The 21,227-nt window shown below is 51.6% G+C and overlaps 1 protein-coding gene across 4 annotated transcripts; it reads left to right on the top strand.

The window, feature by feature from the left end:
- Positions 1–199: 199 nt before the first annotated feature.
- On the top strand, positions 200–19,649 carry MEOX1 (mesenchyme homeobox 1). 4 transcript variants are annotated; one of them, XM_070483315.1, is made up of 4 exons: positions 234–424; positions 585–1,098; positions 16,352–16,524; positions 17,696–19,649. In XM_070483315.1, exons 2-4 carry the CDS (start codon positions 630–632, stop codon positions 17,816–17,818), a joined length of 765 nt encoding a protein of 254 aa, XP_070339416.1. In that variant the 5' UTR covers positions 234–424; positions 585–629; the 3' UTR covers positions 17,819–19,649. The 4 variants fall into 4 exon arrangements, with proteins under 4 accessions (XP_014704799.1, XP_070339416.1, XP_044602148.1 ...); XM_044746213.2 differs by having other exon boundaries at positions 285–424; positions 771–1,098; XM_014849313.3 differs by having other exon boundaries at positions 200–1,098.
- The last annotated feature ends 1,578 nt before the right edge of the window (positions 19,650–21,227 follow it).

Raw genomic sequence — 21,227 nt, 5'->3', positions numbered from 1 at the left:
ATTAAAGAAGTTGTGTGTGTGTGCTTCTCTCCCTCCTTAAAAAAAAAATACAGACAATGTTTCTTTAAAAGTCTCCATCTGCAAATCCCATTAGATGTGCATATAAGGTTTCTGATGATTAATAGTTCCCTGCTCGGGTTTTGGTTGGAGGGGATCGTGTGTGCGCGGGTTAACCCCTCCCTCTCCTCTCTCACATTTCACTTCAGAAATTTGTCACTCTCTCCCCACCGCAGGATTTAAAAGTGTGTCTCGGCAGCCCTGGTCCAGCCCTCCGCAGGGCTCCAGGACGAGCGCTCAGCTGGCGCATCTGGGCCGGGACAGTGACAATGTTTAGTGTCATCGGCGACAAATACACGTACAGGGGACCCCAATAGGCAGGCTGGTGTGTCGGGGGACAGCAAGCCAGGAGTGAAGTCTGACATAGGTGTGTACACATGCATATGTGTAGCTGGCCACATATGTACGTACTTTAAGGAAAGACTAGTTTTGGTTTTGGTTTTGGTTCCTGGGGTGAATTTTCTGTTGAACATTTTTCTCTCTTATTTGATTTTTTTTTCCATTAAAAAAAACTTTAATATAAAAAGTATAAGAATCATACCGAAAAGACTGAGGCGTGCGGCAGACGGCAGATGGATCCCGTGGCCAGCAGCTGCATGAGGAGCCCCCGCCCCCCTGCCTCTGTGTGGGGCTGCCTTCGAAATCCCCACTCGGAAGGCAGCGGGGCCTCCGGGCTCCCCCACTACCCGCCGACCCCGTTCTCCTTCCACCAGAAACCAGACTTCCCGGCGACAGCGACAGCAGCGTACCCCGACTTCTCGGCCTCCTGCCTGGCGGCCACCCCACACAGCCTGCCCCGGGAGGAGCGCGTCTTCACTGAGCAGCACCCCGCCTTTCCACAGCCCCCCGACTGGCACTTCCCTGTCTCGGAGGCCCGGCGCAGGCCCAATCCGGGCCCAGCTGGGGGCTCCAGGGAGATGGGGGCCAGCAGCCCAGGCTTGGTAGACGCCACGGGAGGCCCAGGCGAGGACTATGAGGTCCTTGGGAGCACTGCCAATGAGACGGAGAGGAAGTCAACCAGACGGAAAAAGGAGAGTTCAGGTAGGTGACTGAGGAACGGCTGACCATTCCTTTACTGTGTGACCTTGGGGAGATTGTTTGCCCTCTCTGAGCCTAGCTGCTCTGACCATGAATTGCAAACAATACTAACTTACCTGAAGGCACAAATTAACTTCAGGGTTTCTTCTGCTCAGAGTTCTAGGATTCTCTGGTAATGGGGGCCATGTCTGTGTGCCCAACACTCCTGGGCTTGAGGAAGGATGTACCAGCAAGAGAATGAAACAGGATCCACAAAGATTTGGGGACACGTGGGGTGAAGTGTCTGGGTGCAGGCTGGCAAGGGCTGCCTCTGCATCACGATTCTCCCCACCGTGCCCCAGCCGGCTCCAAACAGTCCCAGAGCCACAGGGTTTGCTCACCAGGGGAGTCGGCTGAGATGGAGGCTCAGAGGGCTGGGACTGAGGCCAGGACCCTAGGTGGTCAAGGAGAGCCAGGACCCTCCAGGACCCTAACGGCAGAGAAGCAGGGCTAGGGCTAGGATGTGAGAGGCAAGGGAGGAGGGGGAGCTGAAGCACTGAGATTTGGGGCAGACCACCATGACGTATCACCCTGGCCAGCTGGGCCGTGCCCAGGCCAAGGGGGCAGATCAGCATGCTAAGGCCTGGGTGGCCCCCAGGGAAGACCACCTGTCTGAGGAGCCCTCTTGAGGGATCACCAGCCTTGGGGAGAGGCAGGGAGGCAGGCAGGCCAGGGCAAGCTCTGGACCTCAGCGTGCAGGTAAAGCCCAGCTCAGCCCTGGAGTCCCAGAAGCCAGAGGATGGAGCTGGCCTGCGTGTTAGGAGCCCAGGTGGAGTCCATCTCCTCTTCGTGGTGGGGACCCACTGTTTCCTTGTTTTCATACGGGGCTGGCTCTGGCTTCTCTCACCACCGGGCCCCTTTTGCCCTGAACAAGGCAGTGCCCGTGCCTCCTGCCCCCGCTGCCCACTATGTCCTTCTGACAGCCACTGTAGGGGCAACATCTGTCTGTGTGAACCTATAGAGGACCTCCTCATGGGACTAACCAGGGGCAGGCAGAAAATGACAGTGCCAACCAACCAATGAGAACGCTCTGTGCTCTGCTTTACAAGGAACTTTCCATGTGGCACAGATTTCTCAAGCATCTTCTCTTTGCCAAGCACTGGCCCAGTTTCTGGGGATGCAGAGATGAATAGGGTGGTCTCTCCCCCAAGGAGCTCACAGTGAGAGGGAGGAGAGGCCTGCAGAGGCCTGTCTGGCAGAAGACATGCTATGATCAGAGGTTCAAGGTGCTGTGGGAGACATATGTTAGCACTTTGGAGTCTCAGAAGTTTACGAGGTGAGTATGGCAGGTCTTATCAGCATCTCGGTTCTACCTGTGTGGAAAGGACAGAGGGAAAGTTTGAGGGGAACACTGCTAGAATGGGGTCCAAATAGAGTGACCCACGCATCTCAACTCACCCAGGACTTTTCTGGTTTTAGCATTGAAGTCCAGTGTCCCAGGAAACCCTTTTAGCCCCAGGCAAATTGGAATGGTTGGTCACCCTAGAAGCGAGCTCAAACCCCAGACTTCAGACCCCAAAGCCCACATCCTGCGATAGACTTCAAGCAGAATCCTCATTTTGAAATATTCAGTCTCCCCGCTTGAAGAAGCCCTTTCATGTGTTCACAGCGCATGATAATGACCACAGCCCTCCCGGCTGCTCAGTGGAAGGGCCCTTTAAGCCCCCAGCCGGTTAAATCCGGAACTATTCCTAGCCCTCGTTGGAGATTTGCTGAGAACAGGCACTTTCTGCTTCTTCTCTCCAAGGAGCTCTCAGAGACTCGGCTCTGTGCCTGGTTGAAGAGCTCTCCCCTCTGTGGCGCCTGCCACTGTGGCTCCTCCGTCTCTGCCGCATCTCCCTCGGCTGCCTCCGGCCACCTTCCAGGGAACTGGGAGCCAAGGCCTCGGGAAGGCGTGGGCAAAGCCAACAGCTGGGCTTAGGCAAAATCATTTCGTGTTTCCGCAAGACCCAAATGTGCCATCTTCCCTTTTGGCCAGTGGCCCATAGCACTTCATTAGGGAGTAAGCTCATGTGCCAGGCATCTGACCACCCCAAGGGCACACGGACACCCTCTGCTGAATTCCCTGCAGTCCTCAGAGTCAGCCTCTGGTTGGCGGAGGTTCCCATGCAGGAGGGGCCCCGGGCTCTCCCTTGAGGTCCCCTCAGTCGCAGCAGCAATGGCAGCAGTCGCACCAGGCAGGGCGCAGCAAGCTGACTCACATCCCTTCTCTGGGGTTCCAGGCCCACTCTCTGTTCAGCATGGAAATCTCTATCACTCGGTTAGTTGCTGGAGTCTTCCTCTGGAATTTAGCTGAAGGGAAGAAGGCAGGAAAGCTTAGCTTTGTAAGAGCCTAAAGAAAGAGGGAAGGGATGAGCAAGCTCACAACCAACTCCGGGAATCTGGGATTCAGTTCACAAGAGACAAACCCACAGAGAACCCCCACCCCACCCCACCCATCCTGAGTCACTGGTTGGATTCTCTCTCTATTTAAAATTTTGATACTCTCTTCTTCCATAAATTTTTTTGCATTAATTTTGATTTTTAAAAACATTGCATTAAAATACTATTTCTCCTGATTCTGAGGTTTTTGGTGCCCCTTCCTTTTTGTGCCCAACGTGAGTGCTTCACACGCCTCACTGGGCCCTACTCAGCCACCTCGGGAGGGTTAACCAGCATTGATCAGAAAGGCATTTTTGGGGACCAGCCTAGTGGTGCAGCAGTTACATGCACATGTTCCACTTCGGCGGCCCGGGGTTTGCTGGTTCGGATCCCAGGTGGGGACCGACGCACCTCTTGACAAGCCATGCTGTGGCAGGCGTCCCACATATAAAGTAGGGGAAGATGGGCACGGATGTTAGCTCAGGGCCAGTCTTCCTCAGCAAAGGAGGAGGATTGGTGGCAGATGTTAGCTCAGGACTAATCTTCCTCAAAAAAAAAAGAAAGAAAGAAAGACAGAAAGAAATGTGTTCTCTGTGGTGCTTCATAGTCAGACAGACAGGTTCCAGCGTCAGCACTGCAACTTTTAGCTGCACGACTTTGGGAAAGTTCTTAACTTCTTGGAGCCTCTGTCTCCCCAGCTGTAAAATTGGACTATAACAATAGCACCTCCATATAGAGTCTCTGTGAAAGTTAAACGCAATGATCCACGAAATTAACCCTGTGCCTAGTACGTGAGTTCAATAAATAGCAGCTGTGATTGGTATTAGGCCCGTGTTTCCAGAACCAGCCTTCGGAACATACAGTCTGACAAATCTCCTGATATTTAGGGGGTCAATGAAATTGAATATTTCAAATACACTATCTCCGAAATTCCTGGGTCTGGGGTACAAGACACGGGAACTTCTCGCAATCACTGTTGGCCCTAAAATCCAGTTATCAGTTAGGAGCTTGGAGCTCAGAGATCTGCTGGAGAGGTGAGGGGTGAGTTGTGTCTGGCATATGCGTCTCATCCTGGCTGGTCCCTGAGGCTCCAATAACAGAAAGTTACTCAAAGTTTGTTTCAAGAGGAACGTTCTCTGCTCTCCCCTCCGCCAGCCCCAGCTGCCTCGGCGTCACTCCCACTGGAAGTGGAGCTGATTTGCTCAAGAAAATGACCGGGAAAGCGGGGGTCCCAGGCACCCACCCTGAGACCTTCTGTTGGTTCACAGCACAAGGCTGATTTAGGAGACAGCGTGATGTCCTCTCTCTCCAGCCCCTGGTAGGGGGTGTTAAAAACCCCTGCTGGCGGGGACAGCTGCGAGGCCACTGTTGTTTGCCCCCAATCTGTTGTTGCTACCGTGGTCGTCTTTAATTTATGGGAACGAGGGATTTCGCGGTGATTTCCTGGCGGGGCTCAAGGGAAGGTCGCGCGCGATCAGCCCGGCTGCAGGGGAATCTGATTGCCGCCTGGGAGAGCCGCTGTGCTGGGCTCAGCACGGCTGCTGGCGGCTCACGCCCTCGCTCTGCCTTCATCCAACTCGCTTTGTCCCGTCCTCCTTCAGCTCTAACACGTGCGCCTCCCTGGGGCTTGTCCTTCCCCGGATTTCTCCCCGCAAGATCTGATCTGTGCCTGCCTCTGCCAAACACGTGAACTCTCGCTTTCGCCTGAGGTTTAAAAACTCTCCACAAATCAGCCCCTTTCGCCCTTTCCCACCTGCTCTCCTCCAGGCCGCCCCTCCCACCTCCACCTTCACTCACAAGTCACACCAGTTTACTTGCCCTGCAAAAACACGCTGCTCTTTCCCCCCCTCACTCGGAATACCCTTCCCTTTCCCCACTCTTCTGCCTATTGAAGTCTTACTATTTTAACATCCAGCTCAAAGGCCACCCCCTCCAAGAATCCTTTCTTTCTTTTTTTTATGACTCCATTGGTACATAGCATCATTTCAGTGAAAGCCATAGTTAAGCTTCAAATTATAGGATCTGCTAGAACCTGTGCTGATTTTCTGAATACAGCTTAAAACCTCCTAAAGGAGTTCTCCTGAGATTTCTTACCATGGGACATATTGTATTTGAAATCTCCTTTCTTTATATTGTGGTCAAAAACATGTAACATACATTTTACCGTAGTAACCATTTTGAAGTGTACGGCATAATAGTGTTAACTATGTGCATACTGTTGTGGAACACATCTCCAGAAGTTTTTCTACTTGTGAAACTAAAACTCCATATCCATTGAACAACAACACCCCTTTTCCCTCCCGCAGGCCTGGTAACCAGCGTTCTACTTTCTAAGTGTTGACTGCTTTAGGTACTTCATATGAGTGGAATCATGCAGTATTTGCCTTTGTGTGACTGGCTTATTTCATTTAGCATAATGTCCTCAAGCTTCACCTGTGTTGTAGCATGTGGCAAGATTTCCTTCTTTTTTAAGGCTAAATAATATTCCATTGTATGTATATACCACATTTTCTTTATCCATTCATCTGTTGATGGACACTTGGGTTGCTTCCACCTCTTCACTATTCTTAATAATTATGCAGTGAACACGAGTGTATAAATATCTCTTGGAGATCCTTTTTGAATTCTTGTGGATGTATACCCAGAAGTGGGATTGCTGGCTCATACGGTAATTCTATTTTTAATATTTTGAGCAACCTCCATACTGCTGCGGTGGAAATGGCTCTACCATTTGGTAATCCCACCAACAGTGTACAAGGGTTTCAATTTCTCCATCTCCTCACCAACACTTATTTTGTGTGTGTGTGTTGGGAGGGGAGGTGTTTTTCTGTTTGTTTTTTGTTTTGATGGTGGCCCTCTGAACTGATGTCAGGTGATATCTCCTTGTGGTTTTGATTTGCATTTTCCTAATACTTGGTGGTGTTGATCATCTTTTCATATGCTTGTTTGGCCATTTGTATACCTTCTTTGGAGAAATGTCCCTTCAAGTTCTTTGCCCATTTTTTAATTAGATCGTTTGACTTTTATTGTTGACGTTTAGGAGTTCTTTATATATTCTGGATATTAACCCTTTATCAGAGATATGGTTTGCAAATATTTCCTCCCATTCCGCAGGTTGCCTTTCCATTCTGTTGATTGTTTCCTTTGCTGCATAGAAGTTTCTAAGTTTGATGTAGTCCCATTTGTCTCTTTTGGCTTTTGTTCCCTGTGGTTTTGGTGTCATGGCCAAGAAATGATTGCTAAACCCAATGTCATGAAGCTTTCCCCCATATATTCCTCTAGGAGTTTTATGGGTCTAACATTTAGGTCTTTCATGCATTTTGAGTTAATTTTTATGCATGGTGGAAAGTGAGGGTCTAACTTCATTCTTTTGTGTGTGGGGATCCAGTGCTCCCAACATTTGTTGCAGACTGTTGTCTCCCCATTGTGTAGTCTTAGCAACTTTGTTGAAGATCATTTGACCATATACGTGAGGGTTTATTTCTGGGCTCTCCATTCTGTTCTCTTGGTCTATATATCTTTATGCCAGTACCATACTGTTTTGATTACTGTAGGTTTGTAAAGTATTTTGAAATCAGGAAGTGTGAGGCCTCCAACTTTATTTTTCTTTCTCAAGATTGCTTTGGCTATTCAGGGTTCTTTGAGATTTCATGTGAATTTTAGGATTTTTTTTTTCTATTTTTGCAAATGTCTTCAGGATCTTGGTAGGGGTTGTATTGAATCTGTAGATCAATTTGGATAGTATGACCGTTTTAACGACATTAAGTCTTCCAATCCATGAACATGGGATGTCTTTCACTTGTGTCTTATTGAATTTCTTTCAGCACTGTTTTGTAATTTTCGGTGTACAAGTCTTTTGCCTCCCTAGTCAAGTTTATTCCTAAGTATTTTATTCTTCAGAATGTTTGTTGTTAGTGTATAGAAACACAACTGATTTTTGTGTGTTGATTCTGTATCCTGCAACTTTGCTGAATTCATTTATTAGTTCTAAGAGGTTTTATGTGGAATCTTTAGGTTTTCCACATATGAGATCATGTCATCTATGAACAGAGGTCATTGTACTTCTTCTTTTCCAATTCGTATGTCTTTTATTTCTTTTTCTTGCCTGATTGCTCTGGCTGGGACTTCTAGTATTATGTTGGACAGAAGTGATGAGAGTGGGCATCCTTGCCTAGTTCCTGATCTTAGAGAAAGGCTTTCAGTTTTTCACCATTGAGTATGATATTGGCTGTGGGCTTTTCGTATATGGCTTGTATTATATTGAGGTAATTTCCTTCTAGTCCTAGTTTGTTGAGTGTCTAAGAATCCTTTCCACACATGTGGAGCATGCCTTATTTACACCTCTGTTTTAGCATCAAACCACAGTTGGCTTTGCATCCAGAGTTATAGAAGCATATGGCTGCCTTTCTCCCTAAAATTGAAGTATCTGGAGGGCCAGAATGATATCTGATTTACCTGTGCAATCTCTCTAGCACCTACTGAAATTTTTCACATGGGAGGATCTCATTCAATGTCTGGTCAATAGCCTTTATTGCAGCCTGGCATTTATTGATTCATTTTCTCACTTTCTCTGAGAGTGGCTTCACTGTCCAGCACAAGCGTTTCTGCCATATGTGGTGTTCTACTGCAAAATGCATCAGCACTTTTACAGCCTCACTCATGAAAAAGTGCAGAGAGCCAGACTTCAATCAGAAAACCAGCCCAGGGTCAGTGTGAGTGCCGGGGTCAGAAAGGCACATAAACAGCCACATGCAGGCTGGGCTGACTCTGCAGGAATCCTCCACGGGGTACTGGGATCAGCTCCCAAGTACCAAGGCCGCCACGGCTGGGAAGCAAGTGGAGCTGCTGTGGCTGGGCAATAAGATGGACCCACCACCATGGGGCAGTTGGGAGGCGGCCACAGCTGGGCAGCTAGAGGGCCCAGCTGTCACATGGATGTGTGGCGTGTTCTCCAATCTAGAGGAAAGGACCAATCTAGAGAGGTCTCCTATGGGCTAGCATCAGCCTTCCAGGCACCCCTCAGGGCCTCACTCCCTCTGCCCACTGAGCCCGGCCTATGGGGGGTGTCTTAGTCTGCTGGGGCCACCTTAACAAAATACCATAGACTGGATAGCTTAAATGATACATATTTATTTTCTCACAGTTCTGGAAGCTAGAAGTTAAAGATCAAGACAGTGGCAGGTTTGGTTTCTCCTGAGGCTTCTCTCCTTGACTTGCAAATGGCCGCCTTCTGGCCACGTGCTCACATGCTCTTTCCTCCGTCTGTGGGCATCCTTGCTGTCTGTGTGTCCTAACGTCCTCTTCTTATAAAGACACTAGTCAGATTGGAATAGGGCCCACCCTAATGGGCTCATTTTAACTTAATCACCTCTTTAAAGGCCCTATCTCCAAATACAGTCACATTCTGAAGTACTGGGGGTGAGGACTTCAGCACATTAACGGGGGGCACAATTCAGCCCACAAACAGGGGGTATAGGGACAGGGACAAGGTTCTAACAGTGGCACGAATGCTCCAGTTAAAAACCCCTGTGGGGAAAGCAGCGTCTCAGGGACGTGCGCCTCAGAGCTTTCCTAGCCCGGGGTCCCGTTGGCTCCTAGAGCTTTTCCACTCGGATAGAGCATTGTCTCTGGACACATGCAGCTCCCTGCGTTCTGACCTTGTACCCACAGGGAGAGAACGGGAAAGTGGAGACAGTTTTAGGAAGGAATCTCTAAAGAAGCAGGCTGTCTGACAGAGGAAGAAGGAAAGGAGGTGATAACTAAATAAATGGTCGACCTCAGTGAGTGTCATCTGAGTCACTGGAGTGATGCTGAAGGCCACGCTGCGTGACCTCATATCCACCCCCCACCCCCGTGATGCTGAGGGCCATGCTGCGTGATCTCATATCCACCCCCGCCCCCCGTGCTGGGCTGCAGCCTAGTAATGGGGGCGGGGGTGAGAGATTAATGTTAAGTGTGCTAACGGGGCAGACCTGATTCAAGTCCAGGATCCACAACTTCCTGGCTGTGTGAACTCAAGCGAGTCCTAAACCCCACTGAATCCCAGTCTCCTCCTCTGAGAAGTGAGAATAAGGGTATCTATCTACCTCAGAAGGGGGCTGTGGGACTAGAGGAGATCATAGATGTAAAGACCACAGCCAGCACTCGAGAACCTCTCAACCCACTTGCCCCAAACCTACCAGTGAGCACCCTTCTCTTTTCAAAGTCTTCCCTGATCCTGGCTGCACCCCAGGTTGCCCGCGCTCAAAGCCCACTAGGCCGTGACCCGAGCTCAGAGGGAACCTTGCGGCCAGTCAGGCCTGCCTGTCCCTGTGGGCTCCCTGGCCCAGGATCGTTGCGGTGCTGGGCAGGGTGCAGTTTCAGGGGCGCACACCTGCTGCAGCCCCTCTCACCCCAACTTCAACCCAGAATCCCCAGCGAGGATGAAGCCTTAGGTCCAGAGTGGCCGGTGTGGGAGGAGGAGACACAACTCCGTCCCTCTGGGCATGTTGGAGCTCCTGCCTCTCCTCCTCTGACAGGTGGAGGTCAGGGCCCAGAGCAAGACCCCAGACCTTGGCCGTTGTCTGCACTGAGAGGCATCAGCACAAGCCCTGGGCCTGGGCCTGCTCAGCTTCCCCAACCCCCAGATACTGTCTGCAAGTTCTGGAGAAAGAACAACTCTGGCTTGACTAAATCAGGGCACCTGGGCCCAGGAGGCGGGGACGATGCCAGAGGCCAAGCAGCCCATGCTCTCTGAGGGGCAGGACCTGAGGCCCCTGCAGACCCCCGGAGCCAGCCCCCTCCCCAGCGCCCTCTCTGCTCACCAAATCAGGCTCCCCTGGCCTCTGCCAGAATTCCTCCCCGAGCCCCCACCCCAGCCTTTTATATTTCATGTTTTTCCCTGTTTTCCTTGAATGCGGTGATAGAACAGTAAGAAGGGTGGGGCCTGGGTCCTGAAGCCCACACTTCCTTTGGTGACAGCTGAGGGCGACATCTGGAACTTATAAACACAAACAAAGCCCAGTGTGCCCATACCTCCCCCAACCCATCTCGGAGGCTTGCTGCTGCTCCCACCGCTCATTTCCACTGCCTCCCTTCCCCCTCCACTTCTCTGCTTCCCCTGCCTGACCCCTCCACCGCGGTCCCCACACCCCATGTCATGGCCCAGTCTGTTCCCCTCTCCCTCACCACCGCCCACCCTCACTGCCCCACCCCACCTGGGACTCAGCAAAGACTACTCTAGCACCAGGCATTCCCATTCCAGAAGAATCTGCTTCTCTCCCGGAAAACATACCCTGAATCCCCCGTCCCACTGCTGGGCTACTCAAAGAGGCAGGGAGCCCTAGCATGTCTTGTTAGGCACCTGTAGGAGAGGGGAAGGGCCCAACATTGAGGTGAGTGGGGCCCAATGAGAAAGGCAGGCCAATCCCAGGAAGCCAGGGATGCGAACGCCCAGCTGGTCTTGAGCTGGCTCCATCCAGGTCTTGTCTATTTTGATGCATTTTGACTCCTCCTTCTGAGGTTGAAAATATGAGAACTAATGAAGACAACAAAGGTCTTCATTGTGACAGCCCAGGAAGCCACAGACACCGTTTTCAGTGGGTTTGCCAAGGTCTCATCTACTGACATCATGCCCCAAACATCTCCTCCCGCCTCCCTCCCTGGGCAGTTCCAGGGAGACTGACCTGGGCCCAGACACAGGTGCCGTCCCTGAAGTAGGCACAGCCTCCGTGCTCATTGTCCCCACAGGGCAGTGTGACATGGTGGCTATAGCCCTGGACTGGTCCCAGGGTCTTAATTTCTTCATCAGTTCAGTGGGCTAATGTGTACCTTACCTACCTCACAGAATAAATAAGAGGATACAATAGGAAGCAGCCTAATAGTGTGGAAATAGCTTCCTATTAAGGAAATCTGGGTTCTAGATCTGATTCTGCCACTAATTTGCTGTGTGTCTTTTGGCGAGTCTCTTACCTTCTCTCTGCTCACCTGTGAAAGGAAAAGGTGGCATTAGATCATCTCTAAGCCCCCGTCCGGCTCTACTAGTCTGTGGTTCTGTAGGATATATGAAAGCCCAAAAGCAGGTTCTCTCTGGGGGAAGGAAATCCATCGTCAACTGCAAAGTGCTATTTGAATACAGGGCATACGGCTTTCTAACTGGTCTTGGATAGAAATTTATGTAAAATGGCTAAGAGCTGGGGAGTAGGGATACAGAACTCCAGAAAGGCAGCTCCCCAGGGTCTGTCTGGACCTCCTTGCGGCTCCGATAAAGCTGTCTGCTAACTTTAGGAAGGCCTGCCAAACATGACAGCTATTGATGAAATAATTTACTTTGGATGGTGTGAAAGCTCATGGTGGAAACCACAATCACACACACGCATCCTGTTTGCATTTCACTGGGCACCGTCGACTGTTCCATCATGGTCCTGCTGCTCTGAGGGTTGTGCAGGGCCTGGAGCGGGGCGGCTCCTCAACCACAGAGGCAGCCAGCTGAGCGCCAGCCGCCGCCCTGTGCAGTCCTGGAAGAGGAACCTGCTACCCCTGAGAGAGAAGCAGGACCAGAAGGACCAATTTGTGATTCTGATGGATGTTGGTTACTGTGCCTGGAATGATGTCCTCCCACCCCAGGAGGCTGAAGCAACGGTGGCCGATAGCAGACAGAGACACAGATCCAAGCAACGACATAGAAAAGCAGCGTGGAAGGGAAAATACTTAAAAGGTCAGACATTTAAAAGGCATCCCTTTCACACAGCTCTGGAGACATGGCACCTTGAGGAGCATCTTTTCTAATCTCTGCCTATGAATCATCTCGCCAACGTCATCTCCAGTAGAACCTCTTCTGATGGTTCTTTCAAGGGAGTCTCAGCAGTGTGCAGGCACGATGCTGGGTGTCAACACATGTTCCCCACCTCCTTTTACCTTCTCAACAGCCTCTGACCACAGTGGGTGTAGCTATTCTCGTTTTACAAATGAGGGAACTGAGGCTTAGAGAACTTAAGAGACTTGCCCAAGGTCAGAGAGCTCTTCCTTGGAGCCAGGTAAGGCCTAGGGTCGCCAAAGGGTCCTCAGACACCTCTGCAAACACAACTCCCCTCTACTCAGCTGGAGGCGGGGAGCTTTGCATGTCAGAGGGAGAGAAATTCCCCAGCACAGCCCTTATCTTTGGGCTGAGGCTGCTGGGAAGGCTGCGGACTGCATTGGGGCAGATCGCACAGCAAACCCCAGATCTGAATGAAGGGAGGAACTAGGGGCCAAGACAAGAATATTTGCTAGAAGGGGCCTCAGGTTCAAGGCCAGGGGTTCTCAACAGAAGAGGGAGTAGTGAGAGGAGAACAGGGTGTCAGGGCTGTGTATTGGGAAAAAACTCTGACACCAGCTCCCTAGGGGAAAGATCCAGCCCAATCCCATCTTCTATACATGGGGAAACTGAGGCCCAGAGAAAGGAAAGAGGCTCCCCAACAGGGGTGTCCTCTCCTGGGATCAAACCCTCTTGGGGACAGTGTGCACGTGAACTGTGCACGTGAGCCGGCGGACTGAACACCCCCTGACACAAATGGTGTAAAGTGCTCCTAGTTTTTCTGTCTTTCTTTTTCTATCTTGATGCAAATTTTGCAGAACAAAGAGAACCACATCTTCCACTTCATTTTTCATAACTGGCTTGCCGTCTGTCTGGCCCTTTTGTCATCTCTAACAGTGATGGCAGTTCCTCCCCCTCTGGGAGGCAGATGAGGAACAAGCGACGTCCTAATGCCGTATCCAACCTCCCCTCGTGGGTGCTGCCCAAGGGTTGCACAGTGATGAGACACTCAGCTCCCGGCTAAAGCTTCTTTGTCCTATTTCCTCTTCTCGGTTGACAGTGGTCAGCTGCCCACATAATCAGTCCAAGACCAGCTCCAGAGGGCTCCTCTTGCGATCTCCCCTCTTCTCTCGTGGCAAGATTATGTGCAGGACTGTGTGTGCACGTGGTGATGGCGGGGGGATTGTTTTCGGGGATTCTATAGGGCACCTGGGCACACCTAAGCAGGCCTGGGAGAAGGGGAGGGTGGGTGTGGCTATCAACCAGAGACAGGGCCCCCAGGAGCCCTGGAGGCAGAGACAAGCACAGCTGCTTGGTCCAGGTCCAGCCCCAGGCGGCCAGATGCAAGATGGAGACCCCCATGCCAGGGCTGACCGCCATGCCCTAGACAGGTGCATCTGGGTTCGAATCTCAGTTCTGCTGCTTAAAAGCTGCCTAGCACACCGGGCAAGTTCCTGGGCCTCTCTGAGGCTGCCTCCTCCTCTGGATACTGAGAAGGATTTAGCAAGTAACTCTTATGTGCCAGGTACAGTAGCAAGTGAGAAAAAGCAGTTGTGTCCCTGGGGGGAGAGAGAAAGCTGTTAATCAAATTACCACACGAATCCACATGACAGTGCTAACGGGGATGATAACGTACTCCTAAGGCTGTGTGGGGCTGTTGTGTGGGGAGTTTTGAAGCAGTGACTGAATCTGAGCAGAGACGCCTTCAAGAAACACCAGCTGTTACTGTTCCCGCCCCGCAGATGGCATCTCTGGAGTTGAAGAATATTTTATATTTGTTCAGAACTTTAAAGTTTTGAAACCATTTTCCACACACATTAGCTCATCCAGTCTTCCCAATAACCCTTGGGAGGTAGGTGCTCTGTTTTTCCCAATTTCTTGATGAGACGACTGAAGCGCAGAGACGTTCAGTGACTTGTTGAAAGGCTCCAGCGAGGAGGTCCAGGAGTCAAACTTCGGCACAAGTCCGCTAGGTTTTCATCCCTCCGCCATTCAAGGGAAGGGCTGGGAACCGCTCTGAGCCCCGGGACAGGAAGGGGTGGGTATGAGCGGGCTTCCTGGCCTCTCTCTCGGCTCGCGCGCCGGACTGTGCTCCGGGAAGGCCGTCCATCCGCTGCGTGACCGCCCCTCCCTCCCGGGCCCGCGTGCCGGGGCCGGCGGACTCCTGGGGGCGCCGGCCCGGGGCTGCGCGTCCTTCCCTCCAGCCCACGCTCGCACTTCCGAAGGGGCCCGGGCCGGCCTTCTCGGGCCGCGAGCCAGAGGCCGCCGGGCAGGCCGCCCAGGCCGATCACTCGCCCCCTTCTGGCCCCGGGCGCACCCGGCAGGCGGGCCGCTCGGGCTCCCGGGCGGGCGGCGGGGCTGGGGCGGGGGACGTGGAAACTGACAAACGAGCGGCCGAGCGGAAAGCGGGAGAAGGAGGTGCTGAGAAGGGACCGGCGGGCCGAAGTTCCCAACTGGAACTCGAGCGCGACGAGGGTCTCCACATGCCCAGCCCGCCCCGCAATTTGGCTGCTTAGCGGGGACTGTGGGCGGCTTCCCCGCCATACGCCCCACACCAGTCTAAGGTGTAAAACCGGGTCAGTTTAGACTCGGCCTCTGAGAGCAGACAGTCTCCCCCAGAACACACGCAACCCTAAAGCACGCGGCAGTCCCACAGCCTCCACGTCTGTAAAACAACGACAGTGAGGGGAACTCTCCAACTGGTAGCGCCGCGCGTGAAGGGTGGGTCCTTCAGCCATCCGGCGGACACCCGGCGCGCATTGTTAAACGTAGGTGTGTGGGTCTCCTTCCTGTGGCCTCTCCACCCACCACCACCAAAGGGAACGTAGAGTGGCCTCTTACCCTGCTCAGCAGGTAAGGTACAGTCCCTTTTGTTTGTACAGCGCTTGACAGTTTGTAAACCCTTCCTACACGTATTTCGTGTGAACAGTATGTGAGTCAAACTGCCTGGGTTTGATTCCCGCCTCAGCCATTCACTGGCTGGATGAACGTGGCCAACTTGCTTAACTTCTCTGTGCTTAGTTTCCTGGTCTATGTAATAGGGCTGACACTGGAACTCGCCTGGTTGGGTTATTTTGAGGATCAAGTGGCTAATCCGACTAGGGGGCGTGGTCCCTGCACCCCTGTTAGCAGTTATGATTGAGCCCCTGCTGTGTCTAACTCAGAGCCTCCTTCATAGATGAGCTTTCCAGGCCCCTCTCGGTGTCAGAGGGGGAAAGACGCTTAAAGCAGCACTTCTCAATTTATACGTGCACGCAGCTCCCGGGGCCATCTTCTTAGAAGCAGATTCTGCTTCAGTAGGTCTGGGGTGGGGCCTGACATCCTTCAAGTCTGACCAGCTCCTGCCGTGCTGCTGCCGCCGGAGCACCCTTTGAATAGCAAGGTCTTAGAGCAGTGGTTTGTAAACCTGACGCGCGTCAGAATCATCTGGAGGGCTTGTTAAAACACATCGTGGGGCCCCACTCCCAGAGCGTCTCATTCAGTAGGTCTGGGTGAGGCCCCAGCATTTGCTTTTCTAACAGTTCCCAGGTGATACTGATGTCGCTGAGGACAGAGAACCTCTGTTTCAGAGCATCTTGCCCCGCAAGCTTACAGCCACTAATAACATCCAGCTGCGGGGTAGAGACCATTAAACAGCCAAGGGCAGCTTCTTGTGCTTTGGGAATTAAATAAATTGGGGAGGGACCAGCCGGTGGTGTAGTGGTTAAGTTTGCATGCTCCACTTCAGCAGCCCGGGGTTTGCAGGTTCCAATCCCAGGCGTGGACCTACATACCACTCATCAAGCCATGCTGTGGCAGCATCCCACACACAAAATAGAGGAAAATGGGCACAGGTGTTAGCTCAGGGACAATCTTCCTCATAAAAAAAAAATTGGAGGGGCGCCTAAGTTTAGGAGCCAAAAAAACTACCCAATTCTCAGGGAGTTAAGACACTAGAAGGAATGATAAAGGGACAATGTGGATTCTTTCTTAGCATCCTTTAAAAATCAGACAGACAGGGAAAGGCTGCCGTGCTGCTTGAGGACAAAAGGGAACCGAGGCCCCTACGCTCACATCTTCCCATTTGGGGCCCTCTCTCCCCAGACAACCAGGAGAACCGAGCAAGAGTGGAGGGCGGCAGCAAGGCCCGCAAGGAGAGGACGGCCTTCACCAAGGAGCAGCTTCGGGAGCTGGAAGCCGAGTTCGCGCACCATAACTACCTGACCCGGCTCCGGAGATACGAGATCGCTGTGAACCTGGACCTCTCCGAGCGCCAGGTGTGGCCCAGGGGGTCCCCTCAATTCTGGCCAGCCCTTCTTTCCTCCGCTTTCTCATCCCCTTCCCTTCCCACCACCCCTCCCTGAATCTTCTCCCTCCACGCAGTCCAGTGGTTCCCAGCTGTGGCTGTACCTGAGAACCACCTTCGGAGATTTTAGTAACACTGATGTCTGGGCTCCACACCTAGAGATTGTTTTCATTGGTCCGGGATGGAGTCCAGGCTTCAGAACTTTTCAAAGGTCCCCCAGATGATTCTCATGTGCAGCCAGGGTTGGACCTTCTGATCTCATTATTCCCAAACTTGACTGTGCGTTGGAATTGCCTAGGTCTTTAAATGCAGATTTAAAATGCAGATTCCAGAGCTCCAGGGAGAGGTTTTGCTGTGATGAGTGAGACTGGGAATCTGCGTTTCTGATAAGTCCTCCAGGTGACTCGGACGTGCAGCTGGTTCCTGGGCGCACTCAGAGAAACTTCCTAGCCCTTTGTTTGGGGCTTTCCTTCAGAGCACTCCACCCACACCCATGCTCTGACGTGGAGTAAAATAATATGATAATAACAGCTGATAGCAGCTTGTAGTTGCTGAAGCACTCTGCCAGAGTGGGGATCTAGAATCCGAAGACTTCCATTCAAATCCTGCCTCTACCGCTTCCTAGCCCTGTGACCTTTGGGACGTATCTCCTAACCTCTCTGGGTCTCCACCTGTAAAACAGGGTCATAACCCCACCCTGCAGTAATGCAGACGCTCAGATGAGAGAATGTGCAGACCAGAGCTGTCTGAGCTGAAAGGTGCTTTGTAAATCTGCCTAAGGATGAGGCTGGTGATCCTCTGCTCCCAGACCCTTGGGTAATAGAAGCCAGAGGGAAGGGGTATTGCACAGGATGGGGGGGGGGGCGCATCTGAGAGGGGGTGGGGGCCCATGCAGAGTGACTTATAGAACCGTTCCCAGGTCTGTCGGCCTTTCTGCATCTGGAGACACAAGACAGGCCTCTGGGCAGATTGGTGTGTCCTCCTTTGGTCTCAATTCTTGGAGCCTTTGGAGGAGTGAGGGGGGGCAAGCAGAGATTCGAACTGAGGTCGCCGCAGCTGCACCCTGGCTAGCTTGAGCATCAATGTGGGAAGCTGGTCTCACCTGCATTGAAGTGACTGGGCTCCTTTGTTTCCTCCGTCAGGTCAAAGTGTGGTTCCAGAACCGAAGAATGAAGTGGAAGCGTGTGAAGGGGGGTCAGCCCATCTCCCCCCATGGGCAGGACCCCGAGGATGGGGACTCTGCAGCCTCTCCAAGTTCAGAGTGAGTCTCCATGGAAAATAAAGGACTGAGGACTGAGCCCCCTGCCCACCTCCCCTCCCCCAATCCCAGCTTCACCTTCTCCCACCCCAGGACAGCCTCCTTACATCTCCCAGTGACTCTTGGATATGAAGCTGCCCAGTGCTCCTGGGAGCCTTGAAGTTTCCCAGAAAGTTCTGTCCATCGTTGCTGTGTCTTAGCACCCCTTCCCCAGAGTCTTTGCTTCCCACGCTTCTCATGAAATCACACAGTGGCCTGACTGGACCCGAGTGAATCCGGAGAACAGCTCCAGCGACACCGCTTCTCAGGGTCTCTTGGCCACTACCCACACCTCCTCCTACCACCTTTCTCCTGCACCAGCCAGGCCTCTGCCAGGTCTGGACACCACCTGGCCCGCTGGGAGAGGAGCCTTGGGACCAGCTGGCGACTCGTGAAAATGCTCCAAAAGAAAGGAAGTGACTGAGACACACACACACCCTAGACCACCCTTCCTTTCCGGGCTCTATATCTGAGGCTTGCGGCGGCCTCGGTTCTCCTAAAACCCCAGGGGAAATCAGTGTGAGGAAGGTTGGGGACAGAAACTCAGCTGCTGCAAATCAGAAACAGTTCTTGTCTCCAAATTTGTTGGCTCAGTGGGCAAGTTTATGAGCAGTGGCTGGAAGAAGACAATCAGAAAAGCAGCCTGGTGTAGGTCTCTGTGGCCCACACGGGCCCGTTCACACTGGCTTGACTGGGTGGGGGAGGATGGACCCAGGAAAGCACCTTCTTCCTCAGGATCAATTCAGGGACACAACTGGGACTATTGAGCAGCACTCCAGAACAACAGAGCAGCTGTTCCTTTTCAATCCGCAATTTCTGAATTGAAAACCTATCCAGAGGCTCACATTGTTGAGTTGAGGGCTGGAGAGTGCCCCCTGTGTTCTGAGAATGGAGAGAGGATACTAGAGCCATGGAACCCTGAAGAGGAAGGTTCTCCTGCTGCAGTGTCCTGTGCTTTCAAAGGACTCTGACTGCAAACGGGGACAAGCAAGCAGTCCCTCCTTCTCCACCGGATGCATCTGAGCCCCTCCTATGTGTTTCACAAATGCTGATATTATGGGAGGAGCTGCTAAGTTTGTGTGTGTGGACTGCCCAGATCCTCTGGCGTGACACTCCAGGACTGATGGCCAAACAGCCTGGGGTGACTGAGACCTCGGGGAGACCCCCCTGCTGGCCTCAGTGCTCTGTCTCTCAGTACCAGCGGTGCTGCAGAGGAGGTCAGCAGGAGTTTGGAGCTCTTGTATGTAGATTTCAACATTCACGTGTAAAAAGGACCCCACCGCCCCATCCCGAAAGGACAAACGCCGTGGAAAATGATTGCCAAATAAGATGGCTGGTTAGAGCGTGTGTAACTTTTTCTAAAGCATACTTCATATGTTTTCTTAAGATTACATCAAATTAACCGTGCAAGGTCAAGTCACTTAGTAAGAAAACTCTCGGAGAAATAAAATCCATAAAAAAGCCAAGTTCCCAGGCTTTGTTCCTTGCAAAGCTGAGAACAACAGCTCTGTGTGCAATCCTCTGTTGCTCAAGTGATGATCAGCCAGTTTCTAGAAGCAACGAAAAAAGGGAAGAAATCATCTAGAATAAAGTATCCCCATTTAGGTTCTTCAAAATGTGGGGGTGCAAATGTAGTCATTGTCAAAAAAAGTCTTTCCTCCCATGCAGCTGCATTGTCTTCATTTCCCATTGTCAAATTTATCTTTCAGTTTTGCTAACCTATGGCTTATAGTCTGAGCTCTGTAAAGAAAAAAAAGATGAACTCTTTTGTTAATAAAGGAATCTTGACCGTAAAGTAATCGTGCCTAATTTTTAAATTCAAAGTTTGGAGAGTTTTGTTTTTCAGGATAAAACAATATACACCAATAGTAATAAAAATGACACAAGAAAAAATGTCCCCAATTCTGTCTTTTTAATTAAAAAAACTTGTCACACCAAGATGTTAACAATGGATAGAACAGAACTGGCTAGAGAGAGGGGAAGGAGGGAGCCAGGAGAGGAGAGCTAGCCAGGATGTGGCACCGAGGCAGTCTGGGCCTAGGGTGGGCAGGGACCAGAAATGACATCATGAGGTGCTGGTAGAGTAAAGCAGATCCACGAAAGTCAAGGTGCCAAAGGGAAGGCTTGGGCTCAAAGCCAAGAAAAAATGACACCCTCAGGCACTGCAACACTCCCTCCTATCTCGGCTCCTGTGGCTTCAAGGGACATCAACTTCTTCTGATTTTCGTTGTCTCCAGAACGTTCCTTCTCTGTCTGCCATGCAAGCCCGTTACTCAATGCTTTTGCCCTCACTGCTGGTTCCCAAGGTTTCCTCGTTCTGCCCTCTGCCTTTCCCCCTCTTCAGGCTCTCCCCAGATGATCCCACATACCTATATTTTTTTTTATTGCGGTAAAATATACATAACATAAAATTTTACCCATTTTTAAGTGTACGTTCTTTGGCATTAAGCACTTTCACATTGTGCAACCACTGGCACTGTCCGTCTCTAGAACTTTGTCATCTTCCCAAACTGAAACTCCGTGCCCATTAAACACGAACTCCCCCGCCCCCTCCCCTCCATCCACCTTCATTTACATAGTGTTTGTGTTGGGCGCTCTTAGAAGTGTTTGTGTTTTACACGTAAGAACTAGGTTAATTCTCTTAACAATCTTAACACGTAGTACTGCTCTTCCTGTCTTACAGATGAGGTAACCAAATCAGAGAGAAGTTGAGTAAGCCCCTAAGATTTTATAGCCAATTAGTGGTAGAATGTATGATTGGGCCCAATTACTTTCTTCCCTCTCCACTAGGGGAATTTGCTCCCTGACCACTGCCACATGCTGGACCTCCCGTGGTATCCTTCCCACCTCATTGACTTCAGGCTTGTCCATGTGACCTGCTTTGGCCAATGGAATGTGAGCGAAAGTGCCAGGTGCCCTGTCTATGCAGAAGTTTTAGAGTCATCGTGTGGCTCTGCTATTGTGCTTTTCCCTGCACAAGGCTGAGATGGAGGTTCCACCACTGGCCTGGGTTCAAGAATGAGAAAGACGTGGAGCAAAGCCAAAGCTGACCCACAAGCTTCACGTATGCCAGTGAGGATATAAAAGTGTGTTGTGTAGGCCACTGGGATTTGGGGGTCATTTGTCACTGCTGTACCATCTTGTGGAACTGACTACTCCAGTGATGACACTGGGATTTGGATCCTGGCATTCTGGCACCAGGCCCACACTCCCCTACCCGGATCTGGGAGCTTAAGTTTTCGTACTCCTCTGTCTACTGCCCTTTGCCATCTGATGACTACAGGCCCCTCAAACTCAAAATAGCTGAAAGGGAGTCTCTGTTCCCCCAGTTAGGCTGGCTCCTCTGCTTGCATTCGGAATCGTCTATTTCAGTTGGC

The sequence above is a fragment of the Equus asinus genome, chromosome 13 (genome assembly GCF_041296235.1).
Source record: "Equus asinus isolate D_3611 breed Donkey chromosome 13, EquAss-T2T_v2, whole genome shotgun sequence".
Taxonomy (NCBI): domain Eukaryota; kingdom Metazoa; phylum Chordata; class Mammalia; order Perissodactyla; family Equidae; genus Equus; species Equus asinus.
Note: the sequence above shows the minus strand (reverse complement) of the source record. Positions and strands in the feature narration are given on the sequence as shown.